This window comes from Nerophis ophidion, linkage group LG08, assembly GCF_033978795.1.
Source record: "Nerophis ophidion isolate RoL-2023_Sa linkage group LG08, RoL_Noph_v1.0, whole genome shotgun sequence".
Lineage (NCBI taxonomy): Eukaryota > Metazoa > Chordata > Actinopteri > Syngnathiformes > Syngnathidae > Nerophis > Nerophis ophidion.
Genome location: NC_084618.1, coordinates 9,683,892 through 9,702,678, shown reverse-complemented (window position 1 = coordinate 9,702,678; position 18,787 = coordinate 9,683,892). Strand labels below are relative to the sequence as shown.

The 18,787-nt window shown below is 43.4% G+C and overlaps 1 protein-coding gene across 3 annotated transcripts in view; it reads right to left on the bottom strand.

Annotated features, from left to right (window-relative positions):
* Positions 1 to 411: 411 nt before the first annotated feature.
* The window catches only part of tanc2b (tetratricopeptide repeat, ankyrin repeat and coiled-coil containing 2b), a 236,905-nt gene continuing 218,529 nt past the window's right edge, over positions 412 to 18,787 (bottom strand). The window contains exons 25-29 of one of the 3 annotated variants that reach the window (XM_061907641.1): positions 14,352 to 14,381; positions 3,535 to 3,626; positions 3,325 to 3,474; positions 3,154 to 3,254; positions 412 to 3,086 (exon numbers count right to left, since the gene is read on the bottom strand). In XM_061907641.1, coding sequence (XP_061763625.1) covers positions 1,055 to 3,086; positions 3,154 to 3,254; positions 3,325 to 3,474; positions 3,535 to 3,626; positions 14,352 to 14,381 — 2,405 coding nt within the window. In that variant the 3' untranslated portion in view covers positions 412 to 1,054. The remainder of the gene's footprint in view (positions 3,087 to 3,153; positions 3,255 to 3,324; positions 3,475 to 3,534; positions 3,627 to 14,351; positions 14,382 to 18,787) is intronic. The other 2 variants (XM_061907643.1, XM_061907644.1) reach the window with 2 other exon arrangements.

Below are 18,787 nucleotides of genomic sequence, written 5' to 3'. Positions count from 1 at the left end.
TACCAGGTGGAACTCCATCCATCCATCCATTTTCTACCGCTTATTCCCTTTCGGGGTCGCGGGGGGCGCTGGCGCCTATCTCAGCTACAATCGGGCGGAAGGCAGGGTACACCCTGGACAAGTCGCCACCTCATCGCGGGGCCAACACAGATAGACAGACAACATTCACACACTAGGGCCAATTTAGTGTTGCCAATCAACTTATCCCCAGGTGCATGTCTTTGGAGGTGGGAGGAAGCCGGAGTACCCGGAGGGAACCCACGCATTCACGGGGAGAACATGCAAACTCCACACAGAAAGATCCCGAGCCTGGATTTGAACCCAGGACTGCAGGAACTTCGTATTGTGAGGCAGACGCACTAACCCCTCTGCCACCGTGAAGCCCAGGTGGAACTCCCGTCAAGATATTCATTAGAGGAGCAAACTTGTACTTTTAATATCCATCCATAACTCGTAGATCCAATTTACAACTTGTGCTAGAAAGTCTATACATCGTCATTACAACCGTTTTCTTGTCGCGTTGTGTCGCCGCCGATGAGACATGGCCACCCGGCCGCTTTCGCCTCATTGGACGAGAGAAAAAAGAAACAAACTGGGGACAGGACATGACAGTACCCCCCCCCCCTCATGACGCGCTAAAAGGTACATTCATGCACGTCCCGCCTTGTGCAGAGCATAAACCACCGACTCCAGGTTGGTCACTGGGTCCTCGCGTCCGCGTTCGAGCAGCAGCACGGGGGGGCGGCGCAAAGGCAACTATGCTTCCTTTGATCTCTATGTACAATATATAACTTAAATATAAATACTTGTGGAAGTACTGAGTTGCTGAGACTATAGAACACCGAGTATTGTAGAACATCGAGCAGAGCCTACGAGCAACCGTGGTTAAGAGCACACTTTGAAAGAACACCAGATGAAAAGTCCCCCGTTTGTGTTGGAAGAAGAGCACGGTCGTCAGTCAGAGCCTGGAAAGTTTTACCGGATGAAGTCAAAGTGTAGTCCTTTATGTGTAAAGTCCATCTTCCCGCCGGCCTAAAAGTTCCCGGGGTTCCGATCACACGTTGGATTCCACAAACGGTCTCTTTGGTTTGATGGGGGAGCTGGGCCCTTGGCTGCGGGAGTCCCGGGAGAGTTGCCGGTACATGTTGTCCTGGTAGGCCTGCGCCACGGGCAGAGTCCTGGCCACCTTCACGTCGGGGTAGGTGGGCACCTGGCTCACCCGCTCCAGGATGTCCCCCGAGCCGCGCGAGCCGTTGGCCAACTTGCCCAGCGAGGGCGGCGGAGTCTGGGAGTAGTAGTCCTCCTCTAGAAGGTGTCCGTTCTGTGCGTTGTTGGTCTTGTTGTAGTAGGCGATGTTGCCCAGAGAGGTGGGGGGGCTGTAGGTGGAGCCCTGCTGCACCAGCTGGCCGGGCGAGGTGGGGCTGATGGCCAAGTCCATGGACGTCATTGCCCGGGGACGAGAGGGCTGATGCAGGTACTGCTGAGTCCGCGCCGTCTTGTCTATGACGCCCATGAAAGGGGTGTTACGAGAACGCTGCGGCTCGCCCTGATACAGCCCTCCGCCGCCCTGCGGGGGGGACATGGGGGAGATGTCCTCGCAGGGGCGCTCGTAGGCAGCCTGCAAAGGAATCTCGGACGGCCTGAAGCTTGGCGCTAAGTTAGAGGTGGATCCCGTGGAGATGTTGTTGCTTGAGGGGGAGAAGCGCAGGCCAACACTCTGGGAGTGGATGAGGGGCCTGGGCGGGGCTATGTGCGGCTTCATTTCGCTGGTATTGGCGCTGACGGGACGTCTCACCATGTGCGGGACCTCGGGGGAGCCTAGTTGACAGGGGGGTAATGCGTTGGCACGCTCCAGGACGTGCTCAGAGACCGGGTAGTAGGCGGCGGACTGGCTGCGACTTATCTGAGGCGTCTGGCTGTAACGCATGCCGGCCGGACCCCCGCTGCTGGCGCGGTAGGCAGAGGAGGGGCGCTGGGGGAGCTCGTCCTTCAACAAGCCCGGCTCCATGACCCCTCCTCGGCCGCCGTGCTGACAGAGGGCGACAGAGCTGAGGCCAGCCTGCACCTGGGACATGGAGCGCCCGTCCAGGGAAGGCTGGTACACCAGTCGACTGTCCACGTCCATCGAGCCGCCCTGGTAGCGAGACCCCATGGAGTGGCCCATCTGACCCCCGTAGCTGCTGGGCTGGTTTGTGCGCACAATCTGGGCGATGGAGGGTTGAAGACGAAGGCCTTGGGCTTGGTGGTGCTGGGACGACAGGGAGGGTTGCGAACTGAGCTGGAAGGACCGCTGGCTGCTCATCTTGGACAAGGGGGATTTGGGGCGGCCGGGGTGTTGCTCCGTCTGGTAGCGCACCGGCGATCCAGACTGGGACCTGTAAAGGCAAACACTCTCCACGGGTGGGCTGGCTCTGTACTGGGCAGCCCGACGCAAAGGGGAGGGCGGCGGGCTCTGACGGTCCATCCCCTGGCCGCCCATGGGGGGAGGGCTAAACCGGTAAGACGGCTGGTGCCCCGGGGAGGTGTTGGGTGGACTGTGTCGATAGTGGGAGTTGTGATGCGTCGGGGAGAGGGAGGGCGGCGTGGTCTGGTAAGAGCCGCGGGTCGGGGAGGACATGGAGGATGAGGTGGGGTGATACTCGTAGGGTTGGCCCATGGGAGAACCTCCACCTAGGTAGATCTGATCTGGGAGTGTGGGGGACAGCGGGGGGCTCTGAATGATTGGGAGGTTGGAGGGGTTGGCTAGGGACTCCGGTGGGGGAAGGCCCATTGACATGGCCTCCAGCTCCTGCTCCAGGTAGTCCTCGTCTTCAAAGAGGTCCTGGACGGGCTCCATGTCCTCCAGGCGAGGCTCCGGGGGCGGAGGGAGGGGCATGGAGAGGGACAGGGAGTCCTCCTCTTCTGGGGGAGGTGTGGGTGGAGGGGAGGGGGGCGGCTCCAGCACCAGTTCCGTCTGCTGGTGCTCCTCGCCCTGGCTCAGCAGGAGACACTCCTCCTCCACGCGCTGGAGCAGCCGCTGGATCTCACGGTTGTTGGGGCACTGCCTCATGGCTTCACTCAGGTCCTCCAAGGCTTCGGGGAACTGCCTGCAAATCGGGTGGGATCACAACGTGAGCGAGGGCCGAGTCGCAGCGCGGAAAACCGAGACCTTACCTGCTGCTACGCTTGGCCCGGGCCCTGGCGTAGTAGGCCTCGTAGGATTTGGGTTTCAGCTCCAGAGCCTTGGTGGCGAACTCCTCAGCCATCCCGAAGTCCTGCAGGCAAAACAACACCACGTCCAGCAGACGTCGGACCGTTTTCTCCCGGTTTTTCCCGCCGACTCACGTTCATTTTCCTCCGACACCGGGACATGTTGAGGAAGAGCGAAACTTTGAGCTCCCTGAAAGTCTTGAGGTCCTCGCTGAAGCCTTCGCGCGGGAACTTTTTGAGGGCGTACTGATAGCGCTGTGCCGCCTCCTTCACCTTCCCCTTCTGCTGGGGAAGAAAGACACATGAAGCGCTTTCCTGGCGACTTCGCCGGTGGGCGGAGCAAACCTTGTAGAAGCCATCGCCCTCCTCGATGAGCTTGCTGAGCAGGATGATCATGATGTCGGGCTTGGAGGTGGCCATGGCCCACGTGGCCGGACCTGCGTCACAAAGGAGGACGGGGGTTGGGGGTTGGGGGAGAAAACCACAATGACGCACGACTGCGAGCATGGAGACCAGGAAGGGAAGGAAGGACACACACTAACACACAACATCGATAATAATGCATGTCCTAGATAAGGGTGTCCCGATACTACTTGTGATACCGATACTAATCCCATACGATATCGTCAGGAATCATAAATTTTTTTATCTTGTCTTCAAGTTGAAGTGGAGTGGTAATTGTTTTTGTTTTTTTAAGACACAAGAGTTCATGACAGACTGAACGATACGGACACGTGTGTTACTGGATACTTTAAAATATGCCTCGGAGACTTTCTACGTGTAAGTAAGACTCGTTCACGTCGACAAATGGGCCGTTTTGTCGCTCACCGATTATTACGTGTGGCTAGCTTGTTTGCTATTGTGCGCTTAGCTGTTGCGTAGCTGCTCGCCCCAAGCAGCCTATAGCCTAGCATGTTTACCTTCTGGAAATGACCCGAGTCAATTAGAAGAAATGGCCAATCGAGGAAAGTCGCTGCACGTATCGGACATTCGAGGTGCCAGAGGATATCTAGTTTTACTTGCGTTTTTGATGCTAGCGGACGGATATCTGACATCGATATCGGATCGGGACACCCCTAGCAGGACTCCAAGATGACCATAATGTATGCCACCGGACTTCTTGCGGATTTTCCAAGAGGAAGAGAGCATATAGAAATAATATGTATATTTTTATGTAACATATATAATAATATTAGTACCATATATATACATATATATGTAGGAAACATCCCAAGACTACTTCATCTCTACAGAAGTGTTTCATGAGGGGTTCCCTCAATCATCAGGAGATTTTAATGGAAGCATTCACATACAATGGTTTATATAGGGCACAGAGTGGGTGGGTACAGGCAGGCGTAGGGGTGTGGTGATTGGCTCATGTGTTACCTAGGAGGTGTTTCCGTCTGTGGCGGCATGTTGAAATGATTTCACTGCGCTTGTTGAGGGATGACAGGTCTGGGTGATATGTAATAAACAGTTTCTTTTTTAAGCATAGGTTGCATCTTTTATTACCACTTTTGTAAGGTGTGCTGGATGCAAGAATTCGCCATGTTATTGAATATTCAGCATGTCTTTGAGGTTCCAAATGTGCTTGCTGAGTTCTGTAGAATTCCGCAGAGTCTGGTTTCTAAAGGAGGCCCTGTGATTATTCCATCTGGTTTCAAACGCTCCTTCGGTTGATCCTACGTATGTGTCGGATGTGTTAATGTCCTTGCGTGTTACCTTTGCTTGGAAAACGACTGATGCTTGTAAGCACCCCCCGTGCTCTCCTGATGATTGAGGGAACCCCTCATGAAACAGTTCTGTAGAGATGAAGTAGTCTTGTGATTTTTCCCACACCTACATATTGCGCTCTACCACGGTATCGAGCGCTATTCTCTGGATAATCCAATCAAGATATACATATATATATATATATATATATATATATATATATATATATATATATATGTGTGTATATATATAAACATATAAATACATATACATTCTTATATACATACAAACATATACATACATATATAGTACTAATATTATATATCTTATGTATAAATATACATATGTTAGATATTAAATTATTATATACATGAATATATATAATATTATTAGGACTGTCAAAAATAACGAGTTAACTCATGTTGATAAATCTACAAAACATGATCCCATTAATCAAGTAAAAACAAAGACTAATCACTCAATTTATTTTGACCTCGCTTGACCTTGACTCCGGATTGTTTCCTGAAGGTCGACAGCGCAAAGATTTATTTCAATTTTTTTTTTTACACCCCTCCATTTTTTCTATTTGTATTTTCTCTGTCGTGCAAAGAGAAAAGAGGAGAGTTCTCGCTGGCAAATTTTACTCTAAAAAAAAAAACCTTTACTTGACTTGAAATAAAAGCCATTTTTGGGTAATGTCAAAAATGTTCCTCCATGACGAAAAACTGCATCCGTGTCCAAATATTGTTCCCTTTTTTTTTTTTTAAGTTAATTTCAACTATGCAAGGGTGTAATAACCTGTGATTAATCATGATTCATCCATTCACAATCACTCTTTTGACAGCACTAAATATTATATATAACATGATTAGTTTTTTTTACCTATTTTGAGCTGTAAAATGTTTGAAAAGAAAAAGTCTGCGGGGGCCACAACGACACAACAACACAACAACACCACAACACCGCAACAGATGAAGATGTGCGGCTGGAGGATGACAACAAGACACTGTGGAGGAAAAAAGTTTGGCTACTGGACATGAAACTTTGTGTCTGGTCCTGCTGGGAGGTGAGCGCTCACTTCTGACCCAGACAGCACAAAACTGCACGTGATGGCACTTGTCGCAGGGTGTGTGTGTGTGTGTGTGTGTGTGTGTGTGTGTGTGTGTGTGTGTGCTTGTATTCTAGCCTTCTTGAGACATGAAGAAGGAAAAGTACCTTCCATATGAGGAGGTGTGAACAAGTGACGACATAAATCAATAACATTGCATCTAATAGACAATGTCTCATTTGCACCCCCTGCTGGTCAAAATGTCGTTTTTAAAAGTGCTCCCCCTCCGGCAACATATGAAATTAAAGCTGCAAGCAGCGTTGGTCGGGTCCGCCTTTGGCCGCTGCCAAGCCCTGGTCTAAGTCAGACCTACATAGAAGTTTTTGTTTCATGTCTCTATGACATTCCTAACAGAAGTTACAAGCAGTTTTGTCAGGGGTTTTTTCTTAGGGGGCGCTAAAGCGCAATTATGACTTTAGGGGTTTGGTTTTTTTATTAGATGGCAATTTTCGCCAGTCCTGATGTGTGTGTAAAATTTGGTGAGTTTTGAAGCATGTTAAGGGGGTGAAATTACAGATCGGCGTTTCTGGATGTTGTTGATAAATGGCTTTCGCTTGGCATAGTAGAGCTTTAACTTGCACTTTGAATCATTTTAAGGGGGTCAAATTACAGCTCAAAGAGGCAAAAATAGCATTTTTTGCGAAAATTTTGCTTTGAAGGGGTTTTTGCCAACTTCCTGTTGATTTTTGCTATAGAAGTTTAAATTGGGAAATGTAGGTCTAAGTCAGCCCTACATAGAGGTTTCATGTCTCTACGACATTCCTAACGGAAGTTACAAGCAGTCTGTTTTTTTCCCCCTAGGGGGCGCTAGAGCGCATTTTTGATTTTTGGGGTTTGGTTTTTTTATTAGATGGCAATTTTCGCCAGTTCTGATGAGTGTGTGAAATTTGGTGAGTTTTGAAGCATGTTCAGGGGGTCAAATTACAGTTCAAAGAGGCGTCGGAATAATAATAAATAAAGAATAATAAAACGCACGAAAAACAATAGGTCCTTTGGCAATGGGCCATGCGGGCCCTAATAAATACATATGTTTATAGGGACATACTGTAATAACTTGGAGTAATAAATGAAGATTAAAGCTGCAAGCAGCGTTGGTCGGGTCCGCCTTTGGTCGCTGCCAAGCCCTGGTCTAAGTCAGACCTACATAGAAGTTTTTGTTGCATGTCTCTACGACATTCCTAACAGAAGTTACAAGCAGTTTTGTCAGGGTTTTTTTTCTTAGGGGGCGCTAAAGCGCAATTATGACTTTAGGGGTTTGGTTTTTTATTAGATGGCAAATTTCGCCAGTCCTGATGTGTGTGTAAAATTTGGTGAGTTTTGAAGCATGTTAAGGGGTGAAATTACAGATCGGCGTTTCTGGATGTTGTTGATAAATGGTTTTCGCTTGGCATAGTAGAGCTTTAACTTGCACTTTGAATCATTTTAAGGGGGTCAAATTACAGCTCAAAGAGGCAAAAACAGCATTTTTTGCGAAAATTTTGCTTAGAAGGGGTTTTTGCCAACTTCCTGTTGATTTTTGCTATAGAAGTTTAAATTGGAAATGTAGGTCTAAGTCAGCCCTACATAGAGGTTTTTGTTTCATGTCTCTACGACATTCCTAAAGGAAGTTACAAGCAGTCGTTTTTTTTTCCCCTAGGGGGCGCTAGAGCGCATTTTTGATTTTTTGGGGTTTGGTTTTTTTATTAGATGGCAATTTTTGCCAGTTCTGATGAGTGTGTGTAATTTAGTGAGTTTTGAAGCATGTTCAGGGGGTCAAATTACAGTTCAAAGAGGCGTCGGAATAATAATAAATAAAGAATAATAAAACGCACGAAAAACAATAGGTCCTTTGGCAATGGGCCATGCGGGCCCTAATAAATACATATGTTTATAGGGACATACTGTAATAACTTGGAGTAATAAATGAAGATTAAAGCTGCAAGCAGCGTTGGTCGGGTCCGCCTTTGGCCGCTGCCAAGCCCTGGTCTAAGTCAGACCTACATAGAAGTTTTTGTTGCATGTCTCTACGACATTCCTAACAGAAGTTACAAGCAGTTTTGTCAGGGTTTTTTTTCTTAGGGGGCGCTAAAGCGCAATTATGACTTTAGGGGTTTGGTTTTTTATTAGATGGCAATTTTTGCCAGTCCTGATGTGTGTGTAAAATTTGGTGAGTTTTGAAGCATTTTAAGGGGGTCAAATTAGATCGGCGTTTCTGGATGTTGTTGATAAATGGCTTTCGCTTTGCATAGTAGAGCTTTAACTTACACTTTGAAGCATTTTAAGGGGGTCAAATTACAGCTCAAAGAGTCGAAAATGACATTTTTTAGGAAACTTTGCGAAGGGGTTCTTTGAAGGCGCGTAAAATCAAAACCGGAGCAGTAATCCAAACTTTGTTGAATAGTTTTAATCACAAGGGTTCAATCCCTCTCCTGTGCGAGTTTGAAGCCGAAACGACAAACGCACTCGGAGGAGTTTACGTTTGAAAAAGGTGACGGGTTTTTACAAAACTTTTATTTTGAAGGGGTAATTTTGAACTTCCTGTTGATTTCTGCCGAAGGATGTCAATAATCTAAATGTAGGTCTAAGCGAGACTAACATAGAAGTTTTTGTTTCATGTCTCTATGACATTCCTAACAGAAGTTACAAGCAGTTTTGTCAGGGTTTTTTTCTTAGGGGGCGCTAAAGCGCAATTATGACTTTAGGGGTTTGGTTTTTTATTAGATGGCAATTTTCGCCAGTTCTGATGAGTGTGTGAAATTTAGTGAGTTTTGAAGCATATTCAGGGGGTCAAATTACAGTTCAAAGAGGCGTCGGAATAATAATAAATAAAGAATAATAAAACGCATGAAAAACAATAGGTCCTTTGGCAATGGGCCATGCGGGCCCTAATAAATACATATGTTTATAGGGACATACTGTAATAACTTGGAGTAATAAATGAAGATTAAAGCTGCAAGCAGCGTTGGTCGGGTCCGCCTTTGGCCGCTGCCAAGCCCTGGTCTAAGTCAGACCTACATAGAAGTTTTTGTTGCATGTCTCTACGACATTCCTAACAGAAGTTACAAGCAGTTTTGTCAGGGTTTTTTTCTTAGGAGGTGCTAAAGCGCAATTATGACTTTAGGGGTTTGGTTTTTTATTAGATGGCAATTTTTGCCAGTCCTGATGTGTGTGTAAAATTTGGTGAGTTTTGAAGCATGTTAAGGGGGTGAAATTATGGATCGGCGTTTCTGGATGTTGTTGATAAATGGCTTTCGCTTTGCATAGTAGAGCTTTAACTTACACTTTGAAGCATTTTAAGGGGGTCAAATTATAGATCGGCGTTTCTGGATGTTGTTGATAAATGGCTTTCGCTTTGCATAGTAGAGCTTTAACTTACACTTTGAAGCATTTTAAGGGGGTCAAATTACAGCTCAAAGAGGCAAAAATGACATTTTTTAGGAAACTTTGCGAAGGGGTTCTTTGAAGGCGCGTAAAATCAAAACCGGAGCAGTAATCAAAACTTTGTTGGATAGTTTTAATCAAAAGGGTTCAATCTCTCTCCTGTGCGAGTTTGAAGCCGAAACGACAAACGCACTCGGAGGAGTTTACGTTTGAAAAAGGTGACGGGTTTTTACAAAACTTTTATTTTGAAGGGGTAATTTTTAACTTCCTGTTGATTTCTGCCGAAGGATGTCAATTATCTAAATGTAGGTCTAAGCGAGACCAACATAGAAGTTTTTGTTTCATGTCTTTCCGACATTCCTACTGGAAGTTATCAGCAATTTTGTTTGTGTTTTCTTCCTAGGAGCAGTTTTTGCTTTGTTTTATTCAAAAATTGCGCTAGAGCGAAATTTTGAGTGTTGGGATTTGTTTTTTTCATTAGATCGCAATTTTCGCCAGTTCAGATGTGTGTGCCAAGTTTGGTGAGTTTTGAAGCATTTTAAGGAGGTCAAATTACAGCTCAAAGAGGCAAAAATAGCATTTTTTGAGAAAATTTTGCTTTGAATGGGTTTTTGCAAAATTTTTATTGATTTTTGACCTAGAAAGTAAAATTATGAAATCTAGGTCTAGGTCAGACCTACATACAGGTTTTTGTTTCATGTCTCTACGACATTCCTAACGGAAGTTACAAGCAGTCTGTTTTTTTTTTTCTTCCTAGGGGGCGCTAGCGCGCAATTTTCAATTTCAGGGTTTGGTTGCTTAATAAGTTGGGAAGGTTTGCCAGATCGATGTGTGTGTCAAATTTGGTGAGTTTTGAAGCATGTTAAGGGGGTCATATTACAGCGCATAAGTGTGGAATAATAATAAAACGCACCAGTTTCAATAGGGTCCTTGGCCCATTGCAAAGGACTCCTGTGGAGTCCTTTGCAATGGGCCTGGCGGACCCTAATAACAAGTGTGTGTAAGAAATTTAAATGAGCCCCCTTTGGCCCAAATTAATAAAAATGAATACAAAATAAAAATAAATAAATATGTTTATAGGGACATACTGTAATAACTTGGAGTAATAAATGAAGATTAAAAAACAATTACACGTTTTTTTTTTTTCAAAATGTGTCGACTTTTTTGGAGGAACAATTTCTCATATTTTTTCTGTTTCTGTAAATATTGCAATATTTTCACGTGGAATCATTACTTTTTTGCTGTAAAATTATTACTTTTTAATGCAAAATGGCGACAATTGGGGGGCGGTATAGCTCGGTTGGTAGAACCTGCAACTCTGGGGTTGCAGGTTCGATTCCCACTTCCGCCATCCTAGTCACTGCCGTTGTGTCCTTGGGCAAGACACTTTACCCACCTGCTCCCAGTGCCACCCACACTGCTTTAAATGTAACTTAGATATTGGGTTTCACTATGTAAAGCGCTTTGAGTCACTAGAGAAAAGCGCTACATAAATATAATTCACTTCACAAGAAGGAAAGGTATCTTCCATATGAGGAGGTGCGAACAAGTGACGACATAAATCAATAGAATGTCTCATTTGCACCCCCTGCTGGTCAAAATGAGGGCGGTCCCAAAAAGGAGGCAGTGACCACGTTGACTGTGTGTCGCTTTTAAAAGTGCTCCCCCTCCGGGCAACATATGAAATAACAAGTGTGTGTAAGAAATTGAAATGAGCCCCCTTTGGCCCAAATTAATAAAAATTAATACAAAATAAAAATATAGGGACATACTGTAAAAACTTGGAGTAATAAATGAAGATTAGAAAACAATTACACATTTTTTTTTTCACAATGTGTCGACTTTTTTTGGGGAACAATTTTCTCATATTTTTTTTGTTTCTGTAAATATTGCAATATTTTCACGTGGAATCATTACTGTTTTGTTGTAAAATTATGACTTTTTAATGCAAAATGGCGACAATTGGGGGGCGGTATAGCTCGGTTGGTAGAGTGGCCGTGCCAGCAACTCGGGGGTTGCAGGTTCGATTCCCACTTACGCCATCCTAGTCACTGCCGTTGTGTCCTTGGGCAAGACACTTTACCCACCTGCTCCCAGTGCCACCCACACTGCTTTAAATGTAACTTAGATATTGGGTTTCACTATGTAAAGCGCTTTGAGTCACCAGAGAAAAGCGCTATATAAATATAATTCACTTCACTTCACAATTGGACTATAAAATTCTGCCAATTTTTTGGTTGTTTTCTTGTAAAATAGTGACATTTTTTTGAGTAAAAGGACGACTTTTGCCATCATTTTGCCAAGTACAATTCAGATGATTATTGTAATATTGCCGAAATTTTTAAGCTTCCTTATAAACTTGTGACTTTTCTCGAGTAAAATTACGACTCGTTTCATAAAATTGCCAACAATTTTAAGCTTTTCTTGTAAAATGGCGACTGTTGTCGAGGAAAATTCCAACTTTTATCATAATATTGCACAAATGTTCAGTTTTTTCTTGTAAAATTTGGACTTGCGTTGAGTAAAAATATGACTTTTAATACTAGAGGTAGGAATTTTTCGGATGTCTTAAGAAGGTAACAAATACAAGAATGTGGGTGTGTGTGTGTGTGTGTGTGTGTGTGTGTGTGTGTGTGTGTGTGCATCCACCCACAGTGGTTTAAATGTAACTTAGATATTGGGTTTCACTATGTAAAGCGCTTTGAGTCACTAGAGAAAAGCGCTATATAAACATAATTCACTTCACAACTGGACTATAAAATTCTGCCAAATTTTTGGTTGTTTTCTTGTAAAATAGTGACATTTTTTCAAGTAAAATGATGACTTTTGTCATCATTTTGCCAAGTACAATTCAGATAATATTGACGAAAATGTTAAGCTTCCTTATAAACCCGTGACTTTTCTCGAGTAAAATTACGACTTGTTTCATAAAATTGCCGACAATTTTAAGCTTTTCTTGTAAAATGGCGACTGTTATCGAGTAAAATTCCAACTTTTATCATAATATTGCACAAATGTTCAGTTTTTTCTTGTAAAATTTGGACTTGCGTTGAGTAAAAATATGACTTTTAATACTAGAGGTAGGAATTTTTCGGATGTCTTAAGAAGGTAACAAATACAAGAATGAATGTGTGTGTGTGTGTGTGTGTGTGTGTGTGTGTGTGTGTGTGTGTGTGTGTCTGTGTGTGTGTGTATCCACCCACACTGCTTTAAATGTAACTTAGATATTGGGTTTCACTATGTAAAGCGCTTTGAGTCACTAGAGAAAAGCGCTATATAAATATAATTCACGTCACAATTGTCCTATAAAATTCTGCCAATTTTTGGGTTGTTTTCTTGTAAAATAGTGAAATTTTTTTGAGGAAAATGATGACTTTTGCCATCATTTTGCCAAGTACAATTTAGATAATTATTGTAATATTGCCAACATTTTTAAGCTTCCTTATAAACTCGTGACTTTTCTCGAGTAAAATTACGACTCGTTTCATAAAATTGCCAACAATTTTAAGCTTTCCTTGTAAAATGGCGACTGTTGTCGAGGAAAATTCCAACTTTTATCATAATATTGCACAAATGTTCAGTTTTTTCTTGTAAAATTTGGACTTGCGTTGAGTAAAAATATGACTTCTAATACTAGAGGTAGGCATTTTTCGGACGTCTTAAGAAGGTAACAAATACAAGAATGTGTGTGTGTGTGTGTGTGTGTGTGTGTGTGTGTGTGTGTGTGTGCATCCACCCACACTGCTTTAAATGTCACTTAGATATTGGGTTTCACTATGTAAAGCGCTTTGAGTCACTAGAGAAAAGCGCTATATAAATATAATTCACTTCACAATTGTCCTATAAAATTCTGCCAATTTTTTGGTTGTTTTATTGTAAAATAGTGACATTTTTTTGAGCAAAATGATGACTTTTGCCATCATTTTGCCAAGTACAATTCAGATAATATTGCCAAAATTTTTAAGCTTCCTTATAAACTCGTGACTTTTCTCCAGTAAAATTACGACTCGTTTCATAAAATTGCCAACAATTTTAAGCTTTTCTTGTAAAATGGCGACTGTTGTCGAGGAAAATTCCAACTTTTATCATAATATTGCACAAATGTTCAGTTTTTTCTTGTAAAATTTGGACTTGTTTTGAGTAAAAATATGACTTTTAATACTAGAGGTAGGCATTTTTCGGATGTCTTAAGAAGGTAACAAATACAAGAATGTGTGTGTGTGTGTGTGTGTGTGTGTGTGTGTGTGTGTGCATCCACCCACACTGCTTTAAATGTAACTTAGATATTGGGTTTCACTATGTAAAGCGCTTTGAGTCACTAGAGAAAAGCGCTATATAAATATAATTCACTTCACAATTGTCCTATAAAATTCTGCCAATTTTTGGGTTGTTTTCTTGTAAAATAGTGACATTTTTTGAGTAAAATTATGACTTTTGCCATCATTTTGCCAAGTACAATTCAGATAATTATTGTAATATTGCCGAAAATGTTAAACTTCCTTATAAACTTGTGACTTTTGTCCAGTACAATTATGACTCGTTTCATAAAATTGCTAACAATTTTAAGCTTTTCTTGTAAAATGGCGACTGTTGTCGAGGAAAATTCCAACTTTTATCATAATATTGCACAAATGTTCAGTTTTTTCTTGTAAAATTTGGACTTGCGTTGAGTAAAATTATGACTTTTAATACTAGAGGTAGGCATTTTTCGGATGTCTTAAGAAGGTAACAAATACAAGAATGTGTGTGTGTGTGTGTGTGTGTGTGCGTGCATCCAATCCCTGCCTAACACACTCAAAGTGCCGCCGCCATGCACGACTGGAGGACATGCTGCAGGGGACTTCTACCTCCAGGCTAACGCCTACGAGTCAGTTTGTGTTTGGGAGCTAAGGCGGTTGGGAGGAGCACACGGACAACACGCAGAGGAGATAGAGCTGTCAAAATGCCTGCTGGGGTGGGAGGTCGACAGCCTTGGCTTTACCTCGGGGCCGACTGGGCAGCGTCTGACATCCTGGGGCCGCAGAGGGAGGCGGGGTTTGAAGGGGTTAAAGGTGAGGGGGGGGGGGGGGTGTGGTAGTGCGAGAGGAGAGGCCGAGAGAGAGAAAATATAGGGATGGAAACATAGAGAGAGAGACAAAGAAAGAGAGAAATAGAGCAATAGATGAAGAAGGAGAGATAGAGACAGAGAGTGAGAGAGAGATGGAGATAGAGGGAGAAAGAGAGATGGATAAAGAAACAGAGAGAGGATAGAGAGAGACACACAGGGAAAGAGACAAAGAGAGAGAGAGCGATAAAGAGGGTGGGATAGAGAGTGAGAGAGAAAGAGAGACAGAGAAAGAGAGAGAAATACAGTGATATAGGACAAGAGAAAGAGAGTGAGAGAGGGATAGAAATAGAGAGAGATAGAGTGAAAGAGACAGAGAGAGAGACAGAGAGAGAGAGCGATAAAGAGGGCGGGATAGGGACAGAGAAAGAGAGTGAGTGAGAGAGAAAGAGAGAGAGAGAGACAGACAGAGAAAGAGAGAGAAATATAGAGGTATAGAGCGGGAGACAGGGAGTGAGAGAGGGATGGCGATAGAGAGAGAAAGAGTGAAAGAGAGATAGATAGTGATGGAAACAGAGAGAGGGCGAGAGAGAGAAAAATATAGGGATGGAAACATAGAGAGAGAGAGAGACAAAGAAAGAGAGAAATGGAGCGATAGATGAAGAAGGAGAGATAGAGACAGAGTGAGAGAGAGATGGAGATAGAGAGAGAAAGAGAGATAGATAAAGAAACAGAGAGAGAATAGAGAGACACACAGAGAAAGAGATAAAGAGAGAAAGAGCGATAAAGAGGGCGGGATAGGGACAGAGAAAGAGAGTGAGAGAGAAAGAGAGAGAGAGAGAGACAGACAGACAGATAGAGAAAGAGAGAGAAATATAGGGGTATAGAGCGGGAGACGGAGAGTGAAAGAGGGATGGCGATAGAGAGAGAAATAGTGAAAGAGAGATAGATAGTGATGGAAACAGAGAGAGGGATAGAGAGAGACACACAGAGAAAGAGACAAATAGAGAGAGAGAGATAAGGAGGGCAAGATAGAGACAGAGAGAGAGATGGAGATAGAGAGAAAGACATAAAGAGAGAGAAAGAGAGAGGGATCAAGAAAAAGAAAGAGTGAAAGATAGAGATAAAAAAGAGAGATAGAGACACACAAAACAGAGAGAAATAGATAAAGAAGGAGAGATAGAGACAGAGATAAATAGATAGAGAAAGAGAAAGAGAGCGTGAGAAAGAGAGAGACAGAGAAAGAGAGACAAATATGGAGATATATAGCGAGAGACAGAGAGGGAGAGAGGGATGAGATAGAGAGAGAAAGAGTGAAAGAGAGATAGATAGAAACAGAGAGAGAGATAGAGAGAGACACACAGAGAAAGAGACAAATAGAGAGATAGAGATAAAGAGGGCAAGATGGAGAGAGGGAGAAACAGAGAGAGAGGGAGAGATAGAGAGAGAGAGAGAAATATAGCGATATAGAGCAAGAGACAGAGCGTGAGAGAGATGGAGATAGAGAGAGAGACATAAAGAGAGATAAAGAGAGAGGGATCAAGAAAAAGAAAGATATACATAAAAACAGAGAGGGATAGAGACACACAAAGAAAGAGAAAAATAGATAAAGAAGGAGAGATAGAGACAGAGAAATAGACAGAGAAAGAGAGAGTGCGAGAAAGAGAGAGACAGAGAAAGAGAGAGAAATATGGAGATATAGAGCGGGAGACAGAAAGTGAGAGAGGGATGGAGATGGAGAGAGAAAGAGTGAAAGATAGATGGATAGAGATAAAAAGAGAGAGGGATAGAGAGACACAAAGAGAGAAAGATATAGAAATAAAGATGGAGAGAGCAAAAGAGAGAGAGAGACAGTGACACAAAGAGCGAGAGAGGCGATGGAGGTGAAGAAGTGAGAGAGGAAAGAACAAAAGCAGCAGTGAGAAGCGAAGATAAGAAAAAATTGCTTTGGCAAAAAAAAGAAGAAGAAAAAAGACAAACAACAACAACTTGTCTCCGGGCAACCAAAAGAGAGAGAGGATCATGCCGGAAAAGGGCGAGTGACAAAAATAGCGATGGCAGGGAGGTGATCATGAAGGAGTGATTGATGTGGAAATATATCTGCCTTACAACCTTCACTTTCACTTTCACTTTCAGGTGGGGGCTGACAATACACCCGCCCTCTGGTGGCTGTGAGCGCCACACCCAATCTTACTTTCACTTTCCATCTTGACTCCACCCCTGATGATGCCTTTCACCCATCCTTACTTTCACTTTCCATCTTGACTCCACCCCTGATGCCTTTCACCCATTCTTACTTTCACTTTCCATCTTGACTCCACCACTGATGATGCCTTTCACCCATCCTTACTTTCACTTTCCATCTTGACTCCACCCCTGATGATGCCTTTCACCCATCCTTACTTTCACTTTCCATCTTGACTCCACCCCTGATGCCTTTCACCCATCCTTACTTTCACTTTCCATCTTGACTCCACCACTGATGATGCCTTTCACCCATCCTTACTTTCACTTTCCATCTTGAATCCACCACTGATGCCTTTCACCCATTCTTACTTTCACTTTCCATCTTGACTCCACCCCTGATGCCTTTCACCCATCCTTACTTTCACTTTCCATCTTGACTCCAACCTTGATGCCTATCACCCATCCTTACTTTCACTTTCCATCTTGAATCCACCACTGATGATGCCTTTCACCCATCCTTACTTTCACTTTCCATCTTGAATCCACCACTAATGATGCCTTTCACCCATCCTTACTTTCACTTTCCATCTTGGCTCCACCACTGATGATGCCTTTCACCCATCCTTACTTTCACTTTCCATTTTAACTCCACCACTGATGTCCTTCACCCATCCTTACTTTCACTTTCCATTTTACCTCCACCCCGATGATGCGTTTCACCCATCCTTACTTTCATTTTCCATATGGACTCCACCACAGATGCCTTTCACCCATCCTTACTTTCACTTTCCATTTTAACTCCACCACTGATGCCCTTCACCCATCCTTACGTTCACTTTCCATTTTACCTCCACCCCTGATGATACGTTTCACCCATCCTTACTTTCACTTTCTATATGGACTGCACCACAGATGATGCCTTTCACCCATCCTTACTTTCACTTTCCATTTTAACTCCACCACTGATGCCCTTCACCCATCCTTGCGTTCACTTTCCATTTTACCTCCACCCCTGATGATACGTTTCACCCATCCTTACTTTCACTTTCCATATGGACTGCACCACAGATGCCTTTCACCCATCCTTACTTTCACTTTCCATTTTAACTCCACCACTGATGCCCTTCACCCAGCCTTACTTTCACTTTCCATTTTACCTCCACCCCTGATGATGCGTTTCACCCATCCTTACTTTCACTTTCCATATGGACTCCACCACAGATGATGCCTTTCACACATCCTTACTTTCACTTTCCATTTGAACTCCACCACTGATGCCCTTCACCCATCCTTACTTTCACTTTCCATTTTACCTCCAACCCTGATGATGCCTTTCACCCATCCTTACTTTCACTTTCCATATGGACTCCACCACAGACGATGCCTTTCACACAGGCTGAGGTTTTAAATGCCAGAAATACTTTTTAAACCCTTTTTTTTTTTTTTAATGTTCCTATCACTCACAATTTTTACGTGAGACAAGAACACACCTTTTTCTCCTCAAATACGCCATGTGAGGTGCTACTTTTGCCTCATTTCTGTGAGAATCCTGCGTGTGACCGGCGTGGGACTATCCAGGACCAGCTGCAGTGAGCTCAAACCACCAGCAGGTGGCATCTGTGAGCAGACAATACTGTTTCACTTATCAGGTGGGTAGTGGGTACACTTTTTCACCCTCTGAAAAACGTCCAAAATGCGCCAAGAATACTCCATTTACATGTCGTGAGCTGAATATTACCAACTATTAGCCATATTGTTATTATAAGCGCTAACGTAGAGGAACTACTTTTAGTGGCACCGTGATCACAGAGAGCTTAATAGCTTGAAAATGGCGCAAAATGTGAGAATTTTGGGCTATTTTAGAACTATGACTAGTTGATTCATTTGAATGGGAATTTCCTGGAAATTTGGGAATTTCTGCAACAACTGTGAATTTTTGAAAATATTGATAATAGCACAATTTATCTGAGATGACATGAACGGGTTATGGTTGGAATTTTTCAAAATGGTTGAAAAATGTTGACGTAGTAACAGTTGGAATTCAAATTGGTGTTTCGGAATTCCTGGAATTCGGGGAAAACCGGAAATTTGTACGAAAAAAAAAAATAATAGAAGCCTTAGTTGTCTTAACGAAGAGTAATGTTTTGATGGTGGAAATGGTCGGAAACAGTTAAGAAAATGTGGAC